This window comes from Bidens hawaiensis, unplaced genomic scaffold, assembly GCF_021521415.1.
Source record: "Bidens hawaiensis isolate Kalapana, Puna unplaced genomic scaffold, B.hawaiensis_p1.1 tig00018766_1, whole genome shotgun sequence".
NCBI classification, from domain to species: Eukaryota; Viridiplantae; Streptophyta; class Magnoliopsida; order Asterales; family Asteraceae; genus Bidens; species Bidens hawaiensis.
Window position 1 is genome coordinate 412,078 of NW_027492850.1, and position 17,886 is coordinate 429,963.

Here is a 17,886-nt window from a genome sequence, read left to right on the forward strand (position 1 = left end):
TATCATTGTTTCATTTAGTTGTCTCAAATCTAATCTTTTACATATACTCGTATTTTCAGTTTTTGTATACATTTGACTTAAATAGCCGGTTTTCACTTTCACACGTGATAGTTAAAATAATACATAGTGCCATAGTGGGTAGACACTTCACCCTTGACTTTAATTAATGTGTCAGATTTAGCTCTGAATTGTTTAAGATGTTAAACTAATAACACCAATACAATTTTTTAAAGGGTAAAGAATCTCATGTTCAGAGTTATGTTTAGGTTCGACTTCTCAACCGCGGTGAGACCATACCTCCTAATGCCTGGGAACCGAATAGAATCCATAAACCCTTGCCCCCCATCAGGTTCAAACCAAGGATTAAAGTCATAATTCGTTATTTCACCCATATATTGAATTGACCCGAGTAAAAATCAAACTTTCGTTTCTATTAAAGTAAAATATGTCTCTTACCACTAAACCAACTTCTCAAAATGTAGTTGAAGTTAAAAATCCTCTTTAATATATATATATATATATATATATATATATATATAACCTAACTCTTCAAAATATATATATAACCTAACTCTTCATAATTAAATCATATATAAAAACACTAGCTTTTATAACTGTATTACGATATTTGTTCTACATAATTCGTTTTTATCATTTATATGAGATGTTATAACGTGTTTAAGGGAAATCTAGGTTTGATGAGACCCATATCGTGAATTCTGGTCAAATACATGAAAAATACACATTTACAAATAAAACAATTTGGTGACTTAAGTGGAGATGAGGAGCAACCAAAGAGCTTTTTAAAGGTTTCATCTTCAATATATATACACGAAACCTCCATATATTCTCTCAAGCTGCCAGATTGTTTTTATTTGTAAATGAAGGCTTCTCATACATTTGACTTGAATTCAAGGGTATAGGTCTCACCAAACCCCGATAGCCTAAACGCGTTATAACATCTCAATAAATTAAAAATTATTCGCACCAAATATTTTATATGAAAATCCTATAGAATATGATATATTAAAAATTAGTATCCAATATTTTTTTAAAAAAATAATATTATTTATAATTAAGAAAGAATTTTATATTAAAAAAAATAAGCGGGTCATAGGTCTCAACAAACCCAAATAGCTTTTAACCCGGGTTATAACATCTCATTTAATTGTGAAACTTTTTCATTATCAAATCGTAAGTATATTGTTAACTTCCTTATGATAAATAAAATTTACATCAAAAAAATATATAAATATTATAAACGAATAATGTACAACACCCCTGTAATTCGGGGGATAAAAACTAGTTTATATATATTTAAGATTTTAGATTAATAGACTACTATAAATTGGATGTGGCTTAACGGTAGAGCACTCATTTTACTAGTGAAAGGTAGGGGGTTCAAACTTTATTATCGCCAATCTATATGGGAGATATGAGGGATGACCCTGGCTTGTCAGGGTTCGAGTCCTGATATCACCTCGTTTTACCGGCTCTTCGCTGTCGTTTCGTTTGGCGGGCGTGAGGGTCGGATTTTATCTGGGGAATCCCTCAATAGGTGGACCGCTAGGGGCTCCATCCGTTCGGACTCGTGGCCGGCTTGGGCTACCTTTAACCAATGAGGCCGTGTACGGAGTACCCAACATTACTTAATTGGTCGTTCGAAAGAAAAAAGATTAAGAGACTACCGGTTACATATTATACATGGAAACCAAATACATTATAAGTTGATATATTTCAGTATATGAATGTATATCCGAAAAAAAAAGTATGAGATTTGTTACATCAAGTTTCAAATTATGTCTTTTGATAGATTAAACCTAAAATAATAACTAAGTTGAGATGTTTATAAACTACAATAAATATTCGAAAAACTATTTGAGCGTAATAAAATTAATCTTTTGACACATTTTCAAATTTTAATTATAATAAAAAACTAGAGTTTTTCGGTGTTTGATTTATAGTTTGTTCGCTTTATTTGGTTTGAAGGTTTTTCCACCAAAGTTTACATGTTTAGAATAATAAAAAAAAAAAAAACGAATTTAGTTTCGATACGATTTCAACTGAAAATACCGGATAACCATTATTTGTTATTAAATAAGGTTTAGACAAATGACAGTACTTAAAATAATCATTATTTATTATTCAGTTTGACCTAAATTCAGATTTTTAAAACTAAAAATCGAAAACATAATTCAATTTTGGTTTCAACTTAATCAAAACTTGAATATAAAATTTGCTTATGCTCGGTTCAACTTTTTAATTAATAAAATTTAAACCAAATATTGAAAAACACTTAAAAAAATCATATTATAACACTGATTAATATTGCATTTTAGAAGTTTGTCAGATTACCACCACCAGCTTTTAAATATATACGTATAGAAACTAAACATACAAAGAAATAAGTTGAAGTAGTTAAATGTGTTGTAGTTAAGGTTTGACAAAGTTATAAATTGGTTGTGGCTTAATGGTAGAGCACTCACTTTACTAGTGAGAGGTAGGAGGTTCAAACCTCACTACCACCAATTTATATGGGAGATATGAGGGATGACCATAGCTTGTCATGGTTCGAGTCCTGATCATCTCAACCGGTTTTACCGGCTCCTCGCTGTCGTGCCATTTGGCGGGCGTGGGGGTCGGGTTTTATCCGGTGAATCCCTCAATAGGTGGACCGTTAGGGGCTTCGTCCGCCCGGACTAGTGGTCGGCTCGGGCTACCTTTAGCCAATGGGGGTCGCGTACGAAGTACCCAGCGTTACTTAGTTGGTCGTTCAAAAAAAAAAGGTTCGACAAAGTTGAGACCTGGGTTCGAAACCCCAAGTGCTAGTTCAAATCCCAACCCGTCCCCCCCCCCCCCCCACACACACACCACACACATTTTTTTTTTCACAACTTGCTTATTCAACACTTTCAGACCCTTAGGTATAATAGTTTAGCTAAATTTTTCCTAAACTTGAGAAATAAAATATGACGGCGTATGTATCTAGTTAAATAGTCAATAAGAACAATGATTAACTTTGACTTTAAAATGAAAAACAATAAATGTCAACAAATACAATGACAAACCCAAATAACTTTTTATGAAAGTCGGTGTCGAAACCTCATAGGGTTGTTCAATCAAAATCTCAATGTAAACATAGTACTATATTCTTTCTTTTTTTTTCACATCAAGTGACCGACCCTCGTACGACAGCTTTAGATCCGCCATTGAACATAAACTAACCTAACAAACCGTTCCTACACAAACCCAGTTTTTATCCGTCCTCATCAAAACACACTGTACCTAATTATTACTTTTACTATTAAAGATGATAATGACACCAATTCTTTTTTGCCACAATTGTAAACAAAACACCCAAAGAAAGTAATTGCCAACTTGGGTGTTAAGTTTAACTTTTAGGGGGTGTTTGGTAGAGGGAATTGAGAGGTGAGAAATGGAATTGGAAATAATTCTCTTGTTTGTTTATGAAAGAAAGAGGTGAGAAATGGAAATAAACCATTTCCATTTCTCTGATTTTGTTTCTCTAAAAAAAGCGGAGAATTGGATTTCTTTGCTTTCATTTCTCCCATTTTCCTCCTTCATTTCTCCCATCTTTCATTCAGTCTCAACTCCTCCACGGCCATTTTTAAGATGCCTACAGAGACAGCATACTAGATGACCTGGAATCCAGTTCACTCACCATCTTCCGTACGGTCTTCTCTCCTCCGTCTACCACTGATGACCGAAACCCTAATTACATCGTCGCCGCCTCTAGCGACGGTTCAATCGCATCGTATTCGCTATCCTCTCTAATATCCTCCGTCGTATGTTGTAGTTACATCAATCTGCTATTACTCTCTAATTTTTTTATACTTGCCAACCAATTTTATATGCATTTCTTTGCTTTTGCTTACAGTCACCAGCTGTTGGGAGTTCTAGGGCTCAAAAGTAAGTAGTTTATATTTTATGATTGTTTATTTATGAATTAAGTAGTGAATGCGGATAAATATCGGATATCGGTCAAGGATTGATATTTGAGATATCGATCATCGCGATGGGATTTCGCTAATTCTAATATCATGTAAAATTCAATATATTCTCTTACTATTAACAGATTAACCTTTTGCAACTGCCAAAACACTAACCATTGTGGCAAGTAGGAACTAATTAAGACTTAAAATACTAACATTGAGCACTAAAAATGGATAATGAAGAATTTAAACACTGATATAGGGAATATCGGTGATATATCAATCAATATCGCCGATATAATCGGTACTGATATTCTGGCCAATATTTTACCAAGGGACCGATAACTGATATAGGTGATATATTGTAACACCCCGACCAAAGGCGGATTATACATCGGGGCGCCACATATTGCTTCATTACTCGCGACACTATTGGTGTCAATATTTATTAATACACATTTTATCGCGCACGCGCAGCGGGGAAAATAAAGAACATAAATCCAACATAAATCAATATATTATAAATTATAACATTCAAACAACATTAACTTGTCTTGATACATTTTAATTCTAGGTCCAAAAGTAAAAACGTCCTACGTGTCCACAAGCTCCAAAACAGCTACTGCAAACCTGAACATGTGTTAAAATAAACGTCAAACACTTGCGTGTTGGTGAGAAATCAAGTTTAATAGATAATCATAGATAATCACAGTAAATCTGCGCGCAACACGTGTATGTCTAGAGTTTAACAAGGGTGTAATCAGATTGTGATCAAGCCTAAGATAGTTCATAGATCATAGTTCAATCCATGCTCCCAATTGAGCATAAAAACGAGAAAACATCTGTGCAAGTGTAAACAAAGAAAACCGTAAACGATAGGTCTCCCGTGTTCAACTAATGGTACCAACGGAACTGCGGAATAGGCCGAACAAAGCGGTTAATGATACACACATACAAATAAACAGCCAAGTAAACGTCCTCAACACATGGGATACTGCGCGACTAAAGTTCAAAAACAAGTTTAAGACTCAAGTTTTGTATGAACACATGAACATCCCAAAGCATTTAAAATAAAAAGGGATTAGATACGAGATAACTCACTTGATAAACGATGCGGTGATAGATATGCAAGAATCAACTCTTAAACAAGCAAAGTTAACCTATAATTAAAGATTATTGTTTTAACGATTGGTTTTAAGTCTTGATTATAAGTTAGCATAATTAATAAGTAAACTATTATATATAATATATATATTACCGGAAAAGCAGGAAGAACAAGGAGGAAGACGGAGGCAGAGAGGAAGACGGCAGAGAGAACAAGGAGCAAGAGAACAGGAGAGATTAAGTGTTTTGTGTGTGATGTGTTATGAAATATTATTATTATTTATAGAAAAACCCTAGGAGACAAAATCCCTAGAAAAGGGAAAAAGATCTTAAAAAGCAAAAGATATCAAAAAGCATAAGAATCCAAAAGCAAAAGATATCAAAAGATATGGCAGCTGCAGGGGCAAGATAAAGCTGTCAGGGAAACAGTAACAGGCATGGGCGGTTCAGATAAAGGTACTGGATAAAGCTTGGCAAAAGCAGATCTCAAAAGATAATGTCAGTCACTTTATCTGCCAACCAATGGGGTTGGTGCGCATGCTGCGCCGAAAGTAACTTTTCAGACATTAAATAGGTTAGGTCAACAGCACAGAAGATAAGACAACACAAAAGCAAACGGCTAGATTTAAACAGAAGATACAAGGGTTAAGCGCGGGAAGGCTGAGTGCGCGAGCGCGAAGGCTGGCACAACAATCCTTAGCGCACTGCGGGAAGAATCACATCCTTAGCGCACTGCGGGAAGAACAAGAATTCTAAGCGCATCGCGGGAAGAACATACATTCTTAGCGCATTGCGGGAAGAACATGCATTCTTAGCGCGCTGCGAGAAGAGTTCTCTTCACGCATCGCAGGAACAAGATGTCTTCACGCAGGCTTCCATGTAAGGAGTCTGGCGCGTGGAGCTGCAGACATCCTTAGGCGGGAAGAACCAAAGGACAAGCAAAGAGGGAAACAAAGCGTAAGGGCGGGACGGCGACAAGAGGGAAAAGAAGGCGGAAAGAGAGAAGGAAGAGGGACGGGACGGCGGAAAGAAAGAGAGAGAAAGAGGCGGGAAGGAAAATATATATTATTATTAAAAGTAAAATATAAGTATAAATATTAAATAATAAAAGAGAGATCGGGTCAGAGAAACGGGTACCTGGGTCGGGTCGGATCGGGGCAGATGTCACAGTCTCCCCTACTTTAAGAAATTTCGTCCCGAAATTTATCTCGAAGTAGGTTGCGCAGAGAACAGGTGCGGGTACTTGATCTTCATTTGATCTTCCCTTTCCCATGTAAACTCGGCTCCGCGCTTGGACTCCCAACGAACTTTCACGATAGGGATACGACTGCGCTTGGTTTGCTTAACCTCGCGATCCATAATCTCAACAGGCTTCTCAATGAAATGCATGGATTCATCAACTTGAACTTCATCAAGTGGAATGTGAAGGTTCTCGTCAGCTAAACACTTCTTGAGATTGGAAACATGGAACGTTGGATGCACATTACCGAGCGCGAGCGGCAGGTCAAGTCTGTAGGCAACTTTTCCCACACGCGCGAGAATCTTGAATGGACCAACATAACGAGGAGCAAGCTTACCCTTCTTCCCAAAGCGGACAACACCTTTCCAAGGCGACACTTTGAGGAGAACAAGATCACCAACTTGAAATTCGAGAGGCTTTCGCCTACGATCTGCGTAACTCTTCTGTCGGCTTCTGGCAGTCAGCAAATGATCACGGATCTTGGCGATTTTATCGGTTGTCTCTTGAACAAGTTCGGGTCCTGTGATTTGAGTTTCACCCACTTCGCTCCAACAAATCGGGGAGCGGCATTTACGACCGTAAAGTGCTTCAAATGGGGCCATACCAATACTGGAATGATAGCTGTTATTATAAGAGAACTCGATCAAAGGTAGGTGCGAATCCCAATTACCTCCAAAATCAAGAACACAAGATCGGAGCATATCCTCAAGAGTTTGAATAGTTCGCTCAGACTGACCGTCAGTCTGAGGATGATATGCCGTACTCATGTCCAAGCGAGTTCCTAGCGCAGATTGGAGAGATTTCCAAAAGCGAGATATAAAACGGCCATCGCGATCGGATATGATGCTCAAAGGAGTACCATGGCGGCAGACAATTTCCTTGACATAAAGCTGCGCGAGATGCTCAACATGGTAGGTTTCACGAATGGGCAGAAAATGAGCAGACTTGGTCAAACGATCCACTATTACCCAAATGCTATCATGTTTGCTTGCTGTCAAAGGTAACTTGGTAATAAAGTCCATCGCTACACATTCCCATTTCCACGTAGGAATTTCTGGTTGCTCGAGCAAACCAGATGGGCGTTGGTGTTCAGCTTTCACTTTAGAACAAGTCAGGCACTTAGCTACGAACACAGCAATATCCTTTTTCATGCCAGGCCACCAATAAGTACTGCGCAAATCCTTGTACATCTTATCAGCGCCAGGATGAATAGAATATCGAGATTTGTGCGCTTCACTCAGGATATCAGCGCGAAGATTCTCATCACAAGGGATCCAGATGCGATTGAGATAGCAGAGAATTCCACTCAGATTAGGGACAAAGAGTGCTTCCGCGCCACACGCTAACTCGGCGCGAAGGTTACCATTACTGATGGATGCGCGCTGCGCGTCACGAATACGCGATTCAAGGTTGCTTTGAATCGGCGCGAAGTGAAGATGCGTGCGCGGCAAAATACAGTTAAGTTGGCAGGGTTTTCGGCTGAGCGCATCGGCTACCACATTAGCCTTACCAGGATGATACCGGATCTCACAATCGTAATCGCTGATGAGTTCGTTCCATCGGCGTTGCCTCATGTTAAGTTCCTTTTGATCAAAGATATGCTGAAGGCTTTTATGGTCAGTGTAGAGGATACACTTAGTACCATAAAGGTAGTGTCTCCAGATCTTCAAGGCAAAAACAACTGCACCAAGCTCGAGGTCGTGAGTTGTATAATTCTTTTCATGAACCTTGAGTTGCCTTGATGCGTAAGCGATAACCTTGCCTCGTTGCATAAGAACACAACCGAGACCTTGGTTGGATGCATCGCAATACACGACAAAATCATCATTACCCTCAGGTAGTGCAAGAACAGGAGCTTCACACAACAAACGCTTGAGCGTCAGAAAGGCTTCTTCTTGCTTCGAGCCCCAAATATATGGTTTACCTTTGTGCGTAAGAGCTGTTAAAGGCAAAGCGATCTTTGAGAAGTTCGAAATGAAACGCCGGTAATAACCAGCTAAGCCCAGAAAGGAACGGATCTCAGAAGGAGAGGATGGCGTAATCCAGTTCTTGATTGCTTCAATCTTGGATGGGTCGACATGAATACCCATCTTGTTTACAACATGACCAAGAAACTGTACTTCATCAGACCAAAATTCACACTTGGAAAGCTTAGCATAGAGTTGCTCGGCTCTAAGCTTTTGCAATACCAATCGGAGATGTTGCTCATGCTCGGCCTTGGTCTTAGAATACACCAGAACATCATCGATAAACACGATCACGAATTTATCCAAGAAAGGCCTACACACCCGATTCATAAGATCCATGAAAACGGCGGGTGCGTTGGTTAGACCGAAGGACATGACCAAGAATTCAAAATGGCCATAACGAGTTCGAAAAGCAGTCTTCGGTACATCTTCATCGCGGATACGCAACTGATGATAGCCAGAGCGGAGATCAATCTTCGAGAAACAAGAGGCACCTTGGAGTTGATCAAAGAGGTCGTCAATACGCGGTAAGGGATACCGGTTTTTAATGGTGAGTTTGTTTAACTCGCGGTAATCAATACACATGCGGAACGATCCATCTTTCTTTTTAACGAACAACACCGGAGCACCCCAGGGCGAAGAGCTAGGGCGAATGAATCCTTTAGCAGTCAACTCTTGAAGTTGGCTGGCCAATTCTTGCATCTCAGCGGGTGCAAGACGATAAGGAGATTTAGCAACGGGGGAAGCACCAGGGACAAGATCAACACGAAACTCGACTTCACGAGCGGGAGGGATACCAGGAAGATCATCAGGAAAAACTTCAGGAAAATCACGCACAACAGGGATATCGCGAAGCTTCTTTCCTTCATCGGGTTTAACCACATGGGCTAGAAATGCAATACACTTCTTCCGCATGAGTCTTTGGGCTTCGGCGCAAGACATAAGTTTAAGACCACTGGAGGGTTTTTCGCCGTAGATATGAAGATCACCATTTTCTCGAGGTATGCGAATCAATTTCTTGGCGCAAATAACTTCGGCGCGATTCTTCGAGAGCCAGTCCATACCAATGATAACATCAAAGCTTCCAAGAGGCATAGGGATGAGGTCGATCAGAAAATCGTTTTCGTTAAGGTTAAGCGTGCAATCTTTAATTACCGAGTTTATTAAAACAGTTTCACCGTTAGCCAATTCAACTGAAAAATCTTCTTTTAAATCGCTGCGCGGTCGCGCAAGCTTCTGCTCAAACGCGCGAGAAATAAAACTTCTATCGGCGCCAGTATCAAAAAGCATAGATGCATAAAATCCGTTAAGCAAAAATGTACCATTAACTACGTCGTTATTCGCTTGCGCTTGGTGCGCGGTTATGTTAAAAGCTCGGCCACGCGTCACTTGGTTCGAAATTTGGTTCACCGGATTCGCTTGAGTAATCTGAACTTGTAGCCTTGGGCACGCGTTCCGGAAATGACTTGGATCACCGCAGTTAAAGCACGATCTGGGTCGTGGGTTTTGGTAAGTTGGCTGTGGGTTCTGCGGGTAGGCTGGTGGTGTTGGCGCAATCGGATTGGAGGGAGGGGTTCTACAGTACTCAACGGAGTGACCTACGCGGCCACATCGGTTACATTGTCGACACGGGACTTGAGGTGGGTGATGAAGTCTACAGGTTGGGCAAAAGGGTTGGTTTCCTGTGTAAGGTTTCTTAGTTGGCGGGGCAGTAAGTGCTGGATTGGTTAAGGCATAGTTGTGGACTACAGGAGGTGCTGGGTAGGTTGACAGTGGGTTAGGCGCGTAAACTGGTTGATAAATTGGTTGCTGGACAATGGGCGGGTTGGTAAGCGCATAGGCTTGTCTGCGCCTACGTTTCTGGTTATGGTTTGAGGGTTCTGGTTTGGTTTCTGTTGGTTCAGGGACAGTCTTGGGTTTGGTCTTCTCAGTTCCCCGCAGGAACAGGGTTCCTGCTCTGACATGGTTGTCGCTGAGCACAGCGGCCAATTCGATGGCGTCAGAGAGGGTAACTGGGTTTCTGGCCCATACAGAATCTTGAATTTCCATGGGGAGACCCCCAAGGAATTTCTCGATGGCTCGGCGTGAAGGGGTAACAAGGTGAGGGACCAGTAAGCTTAGCTCGTGGAAGCGCGTCGCGTACTCGCGCGCTTCACCGCTGTATTGCTTCAAGTTCCAGAATTCTTCCTCCAGGCGCTTAACTTCGTTGGGAGGGCAGAATTCTCGCGTAAGAATTTCCTTGAATTCCTCCCATGTCATGCTAGAAGCAGCCTCTGCGCCACGCGCATGAGCTACTCCATTCCACCATGTAAGCGCTCTGGATTCCAGGACACTGGAAGCATATAGGGTTCGTCTTTCTGAGGGGCATTGGGTATGGAGGAAAGCGTTTTCAATCTTCTCAAGCCATTGGAGCATCACGGTGGCTCCTTCAAGACCTGTGAACTTCGGAGGGTTACCCGCATTAAAGGACTTAATGTTATAACTGGAGGTATTAGCATTGTTTTGGCTCAAAGCTTGGGCTATTGCGGCGGCCATTTCCTGGGAACGTTGCTGTCTACGCATGCGCGAGGCTTCTCTTCTCTGAAATCGGCGAGATAGCGGAGGCATTCTATAAAAATTTTAATTTTAGTTAATATCTTGGTTTTAGCGCAAAGTTTTAATCTTATAAAGCTTGGTTTCACGGAGTTAGATGCTATCAAAAGTTAAAGTAAAATAAATGACTTTAAATGCAGACTTAATAAGGGTAACAAATTCGAATCAAGAATCGACGATTCATGTATCACCATGACTTTCCGAATTCCCAATTTAAAATATACGGGCAAACGAGTATTGGAGATTGACGATTCATGTATCACCATGACTTTCCAATCTTCAATATAAAATATACAAGAAAATGAGTATTGGAGGTTGACAATTCATGTATCACCATGACTTTTCGGATCTTCAAATCCCAACAAACGAATATGTAAGTAAAATCAATAAAATCGAAATTCAACAAAAATCGAAATATCGCGAAATAAAACATAAAATCATATACTGCGCAGGCGCGAGCATATTCAATAATAACGAGTAATTAACAATAAGCGCGCAAACATGAGATTTCTCTCATGCGCGAGAAGGGACTCTTAGGTATTCTAGGCCGTTACGTCTAACCACCTATCCTAAAGTCAACGAGCTCTGATACCAATCTGTAACACCCCGACCAAAGGCGGATTATACATCGGGGCGCCACATATTGCTTCATTACTCGCGACACTATTGGTGTCAATATTTATTAATACACATTTTATCGCGCACGCGCAGCGGGGAAAATAAAGAACATAAATCCAACATAAATCAATATATTATAAATTATAACATTCAAACAACATTAACTTGTCTTGATACATTTTAATTCTAGGTCCAAAAGTAAAAACGTCCTACGTGTCCACAAGCTCCAAAACAGCTACTGCAAACCTGAACATGTGTTAAAATAAACGTCAAACACTTGCGTGTTGGTGAGAAATCAAGTTTAATAGATAATCATAGATAATCACAGTAAATCTGCGCGCAACACGTGTATGTCTAGAGTTTAACAAGGGTGTAATCAGATTGTGATCAAGCCTAAGATAGTTCATAGATCATAGTTCAATCCATGCTCCCAATTGAGCATAAAAACGAGAAAACATCTGTGCAAGTGTAAACAAAGAAAACCGTAAACGATAGGTCTCCCGTGTTCAACTAATGGTACCAACGGAACTGCGGAATAGGCCGAACAAAGCGGTTAATGATACACACATACAAATAAACAGCCAAGTAAACGTCCTCAACACATGGGATACTGCGCGACTAAAGTTCAAAAACAAGTTTAAGACTCAAGTTTTGTATGAACACATGAACATCCCAAAGCATTTAAAATAAAAAGGGATTAGATACGAGATAACTCACTTGATAAACGATGCGGTGATAGATATGCAAGAATCAACTCTTAAACAAGCAAAGTTAACCTATAATTAAAGATTATTGTTTTAACGATTGGTTTTAAGTCTTGATTATAAGTTAGCATAATTAATAAGTAAACTATTATATATAATATATATATTACCGGAAAAGCAGGAAGAACAAGGAGGAAGACGGAGGCAGAGAGGAAGACGGCAGAGAGAACAAGGAGCAAGAGAACAGGAGAGATTAAGTGTTTTGTGTGTGATGTGTTATGAAATATTATTATTATTTATAGAAAAACCCTAGGAGACAAAATCCCTAGAAAAGGGAAAAAGATCTTAAAAAGCAAAAGATATCAAAAAGCATAAGAATCCAAAAGCAAAAGATATCAAAAGATATGGCAGCTGCAGGGGCAAGATAAAGCTGTCAGGGAAACAGTAACAGGCATGGGCGGTTCAGATAAAGGTACTGGATAAAGCTTGGCAAAAGCAGATCTCAAAAGATAATGTCAGTCACTTTATCTGCCAACCAATGGGGTTGGTGCGCATGCTGCGCCGAAAGTAACTTTTCAGACATTAAATAGGTTAGGTCAACAGCACAGAAGATAAGACAACACAAAAGCAAACGGCTAGATTTAAACAGAAGATACAAGGGTTAAGCGCGGGAAGGCTGAGTGCGCGAGCGCGAAGGCTGGCACAACAATCCTTAGCGCACTGCGGGAAGAATCACATCCTTAGCGCACTGCGGGAAGAACAAGAATTCTAAGCGCATCGCGGGAAGAACATACATTCTTAGCGCATTGCGGGAAGAACATGCATTCTTAGCGCGCTGCGAGAAGAGTTCTCTTCACGCATCGCAGGAACAAGATGTCTTCACGCAGGCTTCCATGTAAGGAGTCTGGCGCGTGGAGCTGCAGACATCCTTAGGCGGGAAGAACCAAAGGACAAGCAAAGAGGGAAACAAAGCGTAAGGGCGGGACGGCGACAAGAGGGAAAAGAAGGCGGAAAGAGAGAAGGAAGAGGGACGGGACGGCGGAAAGAAAGAGAGAGAAAGAGGCGGGAAGGAAAATATATATTATTATTAAAAGTAAAATATAAGTATAAATATTAAATAATAAAAGAGAGATCGGGTCAGAGAAACGGGTACCTGGGTCGGGTCGGATCGGGGCAGATGTCACATATATCACCTATATCGACTGCATAGTTTATGAATTGAAAGTGATTATACAAAGCCTTTTGAGGATGCATTTAGATTGTGTTTGTTGAATATGTGATTATTATTATTGTTACAGCTTCATGTTCTATGATCATGATTGAGTATATGATTTTGATTAGTCCTTACACATGATCACTTTCAAATTTAAAATTGTGATTCCAAACACCCCCTTAATGAGGGTGTGTATTTGCGGCTTGCTTATGGTAGTTTTCTTTAGTTTATTTGTAGCTGAACCAGATTGTTTAATTAATGGACACGATGGGCCTACTTATGATGTCAAGTTCTATGGCGATGCTGAAGATTCCTTGCTGTTGAGGTAAACATCTAATGATGCTTGCTAGTTATATACTTATTATGTGTCGGCAATTCCTTTTTGTTTGCTTGTTTGTTTAGACTTGTTTAGTTTTCATAGTATCCATTCAACAATCGAGTCTAGTTTGTAAGAAAAAGTATAACTATTTTACTTTGAGAACAATACAAACTATTATTTCCTAAAGTGGACCATATTCCCGGATTGATGATATGTTCCCTTGGTCGGAAAAGATAAATTGATGAACGCTGTAGAATTACTTAGAACTAGTTGTTATTAAGATAATGTCTTTCTCATGCTCGTTCTGTAAACAATTTATGTTGGATTAACATCGTCTTATATCTGTTAACTTATGTTTTTATTTAGTTGTGGTGATGATGGTCGGATTCGAGGATGGAAGTGGATGGATATGTTTGAAGCAAAGCAGAATGGTTTGTCACGCGAAATTCTATTCATTATCATTTTATTAAGTTTTGAGTTACAGTCCAATAAATGTGATATATTCGTTCTTTGACAAAATCTTGATACACTTTTTATTCACTCTACACATTATTCTTGCAGGTGGCCTTTTGAAGCCGCAACTTGACTTAGCAAATCCTCAACATAAGTTAGTCACATAAACTTAAAACGATGATAAATTATGAGTGTGTTAGTTTAGTTCTAAGTAATGTTTTTTTTCTTCTCCTCAGAGGTCCTTGGGGTGCACTTTCTCCTATCCCTGAAACTAATGCTATTGCTGTTGATACTCAGGTCTGTAAGCTTTTCTTTAAAAAAAACATTTGTTGGCATTTATAACTAGATAAACATGTATGAAAGATTTGAGTTGATTTTTCATGTACCATAGGGAGGTTCCATATATGCAGCTGCTGGTGATTCATGTGCCTATTGTTGGGATGTGGTACGTATTTCCTGAATGTGATTAAATAATCAAATACAGAGATTAGTTTTCTTTTTCCCTTTTTGGATAAATGGAGTTCTATGTTGTGCAATACGTTTTCAGGAGAAATCTAAAATCAAACTGACTTTCAAAGGGCATTCTGGTTATCTACATTCTGTTGTTGCCCGAAATTCTTGTAATCAGGTATATGCTGATACGTTTTTTTTCTCTTCTCACTTAATTTTGTTTTCAGTTAATGTATTCTGTTAGTTAATATTGTTTTCCACTGCTCTGTTTGTAGATTATAACTGGCTCAGAGGATGGAACAGCCAGAATTTGGGGTACGTATCCCAAAACACTTTGGTTAAATAATTAGATTGCTATTTTTTATAGTTTCTGCAATCAAATTATAGGTATTAGTTATCGACCGGCCAACTCTTAATTTGGTTAGTTTATTGCAGATTGCAGAAGTGGAAAGTGTACTAATGTTATTGAGCCAGGAAAAGATAAGAAATCTAAAGAGTTCTTTTCATATGTCAGTTGCATTGCTCTTGATGCTAATGAAAAGTGGCTGGTAAGGCAACAATCTTTATATATATTCTAGTTTTTTGTGACCACATGCCTTCACATGTGTTTCTGTTTTAGTTTTTAAGTAATACTGAACATATATTTGTAGGCATGTGGGTCTGGGCGAAATTTATCAGTGTGGAATCTTTCAGCTTCTGAAAGAATTTCAGGGATCACGACACGTGCTTGCATCCAAGATATATGCTTTGATGATAATCAAGTAACTACTTTTATTTATTTTAGTTTGTGGGCCATATACTCTATGTGAAAGTTATCTTCCCTTTGTTTATTTTACTTATGTTGTTTCGATCATTTCCAGATTTTAGCTGTGGGTGCAGAACCAGTTTTGAGTCGTTATGACATAAACGGTGTTATGCTGTCTCAGATACAATGCGTACCTCGGTCAACATTTTCTGTTTCCTTGCATTTATCGGGTGTATGTTCCTCGTTTCCAGTTCCTTTTTTGTATTCAACTCCGAAAAGATTTTTAACTATTTTTAACCATTGAGATGGTCGAGTTGTATACCGATGGTTCAATGGGATAGTTGTGTATGGTTGAAGTATGTTTTGTATGTGAATTGGTTTTAACTATGGTTGATGTTTTTTGCTTAAAAACTATGTTTTGTATGTGAATTGGTTTGATCAATGCATATTTTGGTTGGAATTTATGCATCTTTTTATATGTTTTTTATTTTTTAATAAATATTTGTTATGAAAAAAATACTTGTGCTAATGATAAAGTTGATATAATTCTCTGTTTATTTTCTATGTACCAAACAAGATAAATGATTCTCAGCTATATTTCTCTACTGAAATCTCTGTACTACCAAACAGAACAGTCAATTCTCATTATCCAGACCAATTCCCTTTCTCTACAATTCCATTTCTCTATTTCATTTCTCCACAATTCCATCCTCTGTACCAAACACCCCCTTAGAGTCTTTTATTATTATATAAACCTATCTATCTATATCTCCCCAACCTCACCACCTTATATTCATCCAATTCAATTCTTTAATTTCGCAGTTTTGGTTCTTACGCTCACCGCCACCTTCTCAGGTAACAAACACCAAGCGTCTACTCTTATTATTATTATTATTATTAATCTGCAATGGCTTCTTTGGTTGTTAACCCACTTGTTCTCTTGTACCCACTTCTTGTTTTCTGTAATCGTTCGTTTATAATTAACGCATTGGTGTTTTTGTTGATGGGTGTTTTGGTTTTGAAGTTGTTTGTGTTTAATCTGTGTTGGTTGTTTAATTGATTGGTAAGTTGTGTGTTCAAGATCGGTTGATTGCACTTCATGAAAGGTGGTAGGTTGGTGGGTTGACTTAATATTTTTAATAATAATTAGGGTTTTTTGCTGGTGGGTTTTGTATGGTTTACCTGATTGATTATGAGCATTGTGTGTTATGATCTTGATGGGTTTTGGGGGTTTTGTTTTATTTTAATTTTGAATGATTCGTGAGTTGGCTTTTGGAAGTATACTGAATGTGAGTGTTATGTGTTTGATCAAATGCCTCAATGAGTCTATGCCTTTTCTTTTCTCTGTCACCTTCCCGAATTGGTGTGGTGACCAAGAGCCGGGGTGTTTTTTGTCGGGCCCGTGGGACACGGGGGTGTTTCTGGTGGTTCCTGAGACCTCCCCAAGCTGACCCCTCAGGGAACTCCGTTCTCCCTAAGTAAGATTAACAAAGTTCTAATTTTTAATATCCGTTCGTCTTTTCCGTTTATCGTACATTCGTACTTGAACTTTGTGATATTTTTTATCAGAAACTTGATATTTATAATTATGTATTTATGTTGCTAAATAATAACCTATTGTTTTTTAATGATGGTAGGATTGTTTTAACTTGTAAGACACTATGGTGAGCATCCGTAGACAAAGACTCATCAAGCTTTACGGTAAGTAACTGTCTAAGTTGTATATTTTTTATTACTCCTATTAATCTATATATTATCATGTTACGGTATTGCTATTCTATTGCTCGTATTTTTCTTGATTTTTTGTCAAAAGAACTAAAGTTATTGATTTTTCTTTGTTATTTTGTTAATTTATTGATACTGATATTTAAATGCTTTAATTTAGGGAGACCCCCTTGTCTTGATGATATTTTATCACAAAACAATAGGCAATATACTGGAAGTTGGGTGCGAAGCACAAGATTTGGCATGCATTCTTTTTCGCCTTTGGTTGATGCTCAACAGCCTGATGAGCCGGTAAGCATGGAAATTATGTTTTAATGCTTGTCTTCCATCATTAGCATTATATTCATATGTTACCATTACCGTCCCCTGTAAAAAAATAAACTTTTTTCATTCAGGGTTGCTACTTGCTAGTAAGTGGTCTATGTTTGTTTTCTGGCAAACCAAAAAACTAAAAAGAAGAAAATTTACTATTTTCAAAATTCATACTCAAAACTCAGAATAACTCACATTTGTTATTTAAGAATCAAATATGAGTTATTTTTTTATAAGTGGTGTGGTATTGTATTTTTCTTATTGTACAAGCTTTATAGTAATCACGTGTTTAGCAGGAGAATACAAAATCTGAAGAACCTGAACCCTCGAATGTCAACGAGTCTAGCTCATCTAGTAAGCCGCCTGCTCAGTATCCAGGTCTGTCATCTTATTAATATCGATTACTGTCATCTTTTCTTTTGTTTAAATTCATTAAATCCAATCTAATATGCTGCAATCACCGACTTTCTGTGGTATGTTGGGGGCAGTAT

General features: G+C 38.6%; 1 protein-coding gene and 1 long non-coding RNA gene across 3 annotated transcripts; both read left to right on the forward strand.

Annotated features, from left to right (window-relative positions):
• Window positions 1-3,652: 3,652 nt before the first annotated feature.
• LOC143556996 (THO complex subunit 6-like) lies at window positions 3,653-15,662 on the forward strand. The gene is made up of 12 exons (XM_077046173.1): window positions 3,653-3,806; window positions 3,899-3,930; window positions 13,618-13,716; window positions 14,077-14,141; window positions 14,272-14,317; window positions 14,400-14,460; window positions 14,555-14,608; window positions 14,711-14,791; window positions 14,889-14,928; window positions 15,049-15,161; window positions 15,264-15,374; window positions 15,474-15,662. Exons 4-12 carry the CDS (start codon window positions 14,114-14,116, stop codon window positions 15,660-15,662), a joined length of 723 nt encoding a protein of 240 aa, XP_076902288.1. The 5' UTR covers window positions 3,653-3,806; window positions 3,899-3,930; window positions 13,618-13,716; window positions 14,077-14,113.
• A 496-nt stretch (window positions 15,663-16,158) lies between these two features.
• LOC143556988 (uncharacterized) lies at window positions 16,159-17,882 on the forward strand. 2 transcript variants are annotated; one of them, XR_013139489.1, is made up of 4 exons: window positions 16,159-16,213; window positions 16,996-17,059; window positions 17,244-17,374; window positions 17,689-17,882. It is a non-coding gene; the product is annotated as an uncharacterized LOC143556988 (long non-coding RNA). The 2 variants fall into 2 exon arrangements; XR_013139488.1 differs by having other exon boundaries at window positions 17,692-17,881.
• The last annotated feature ends 4 nt before the right edge of the window (window positions 17,883-17,886 follow it).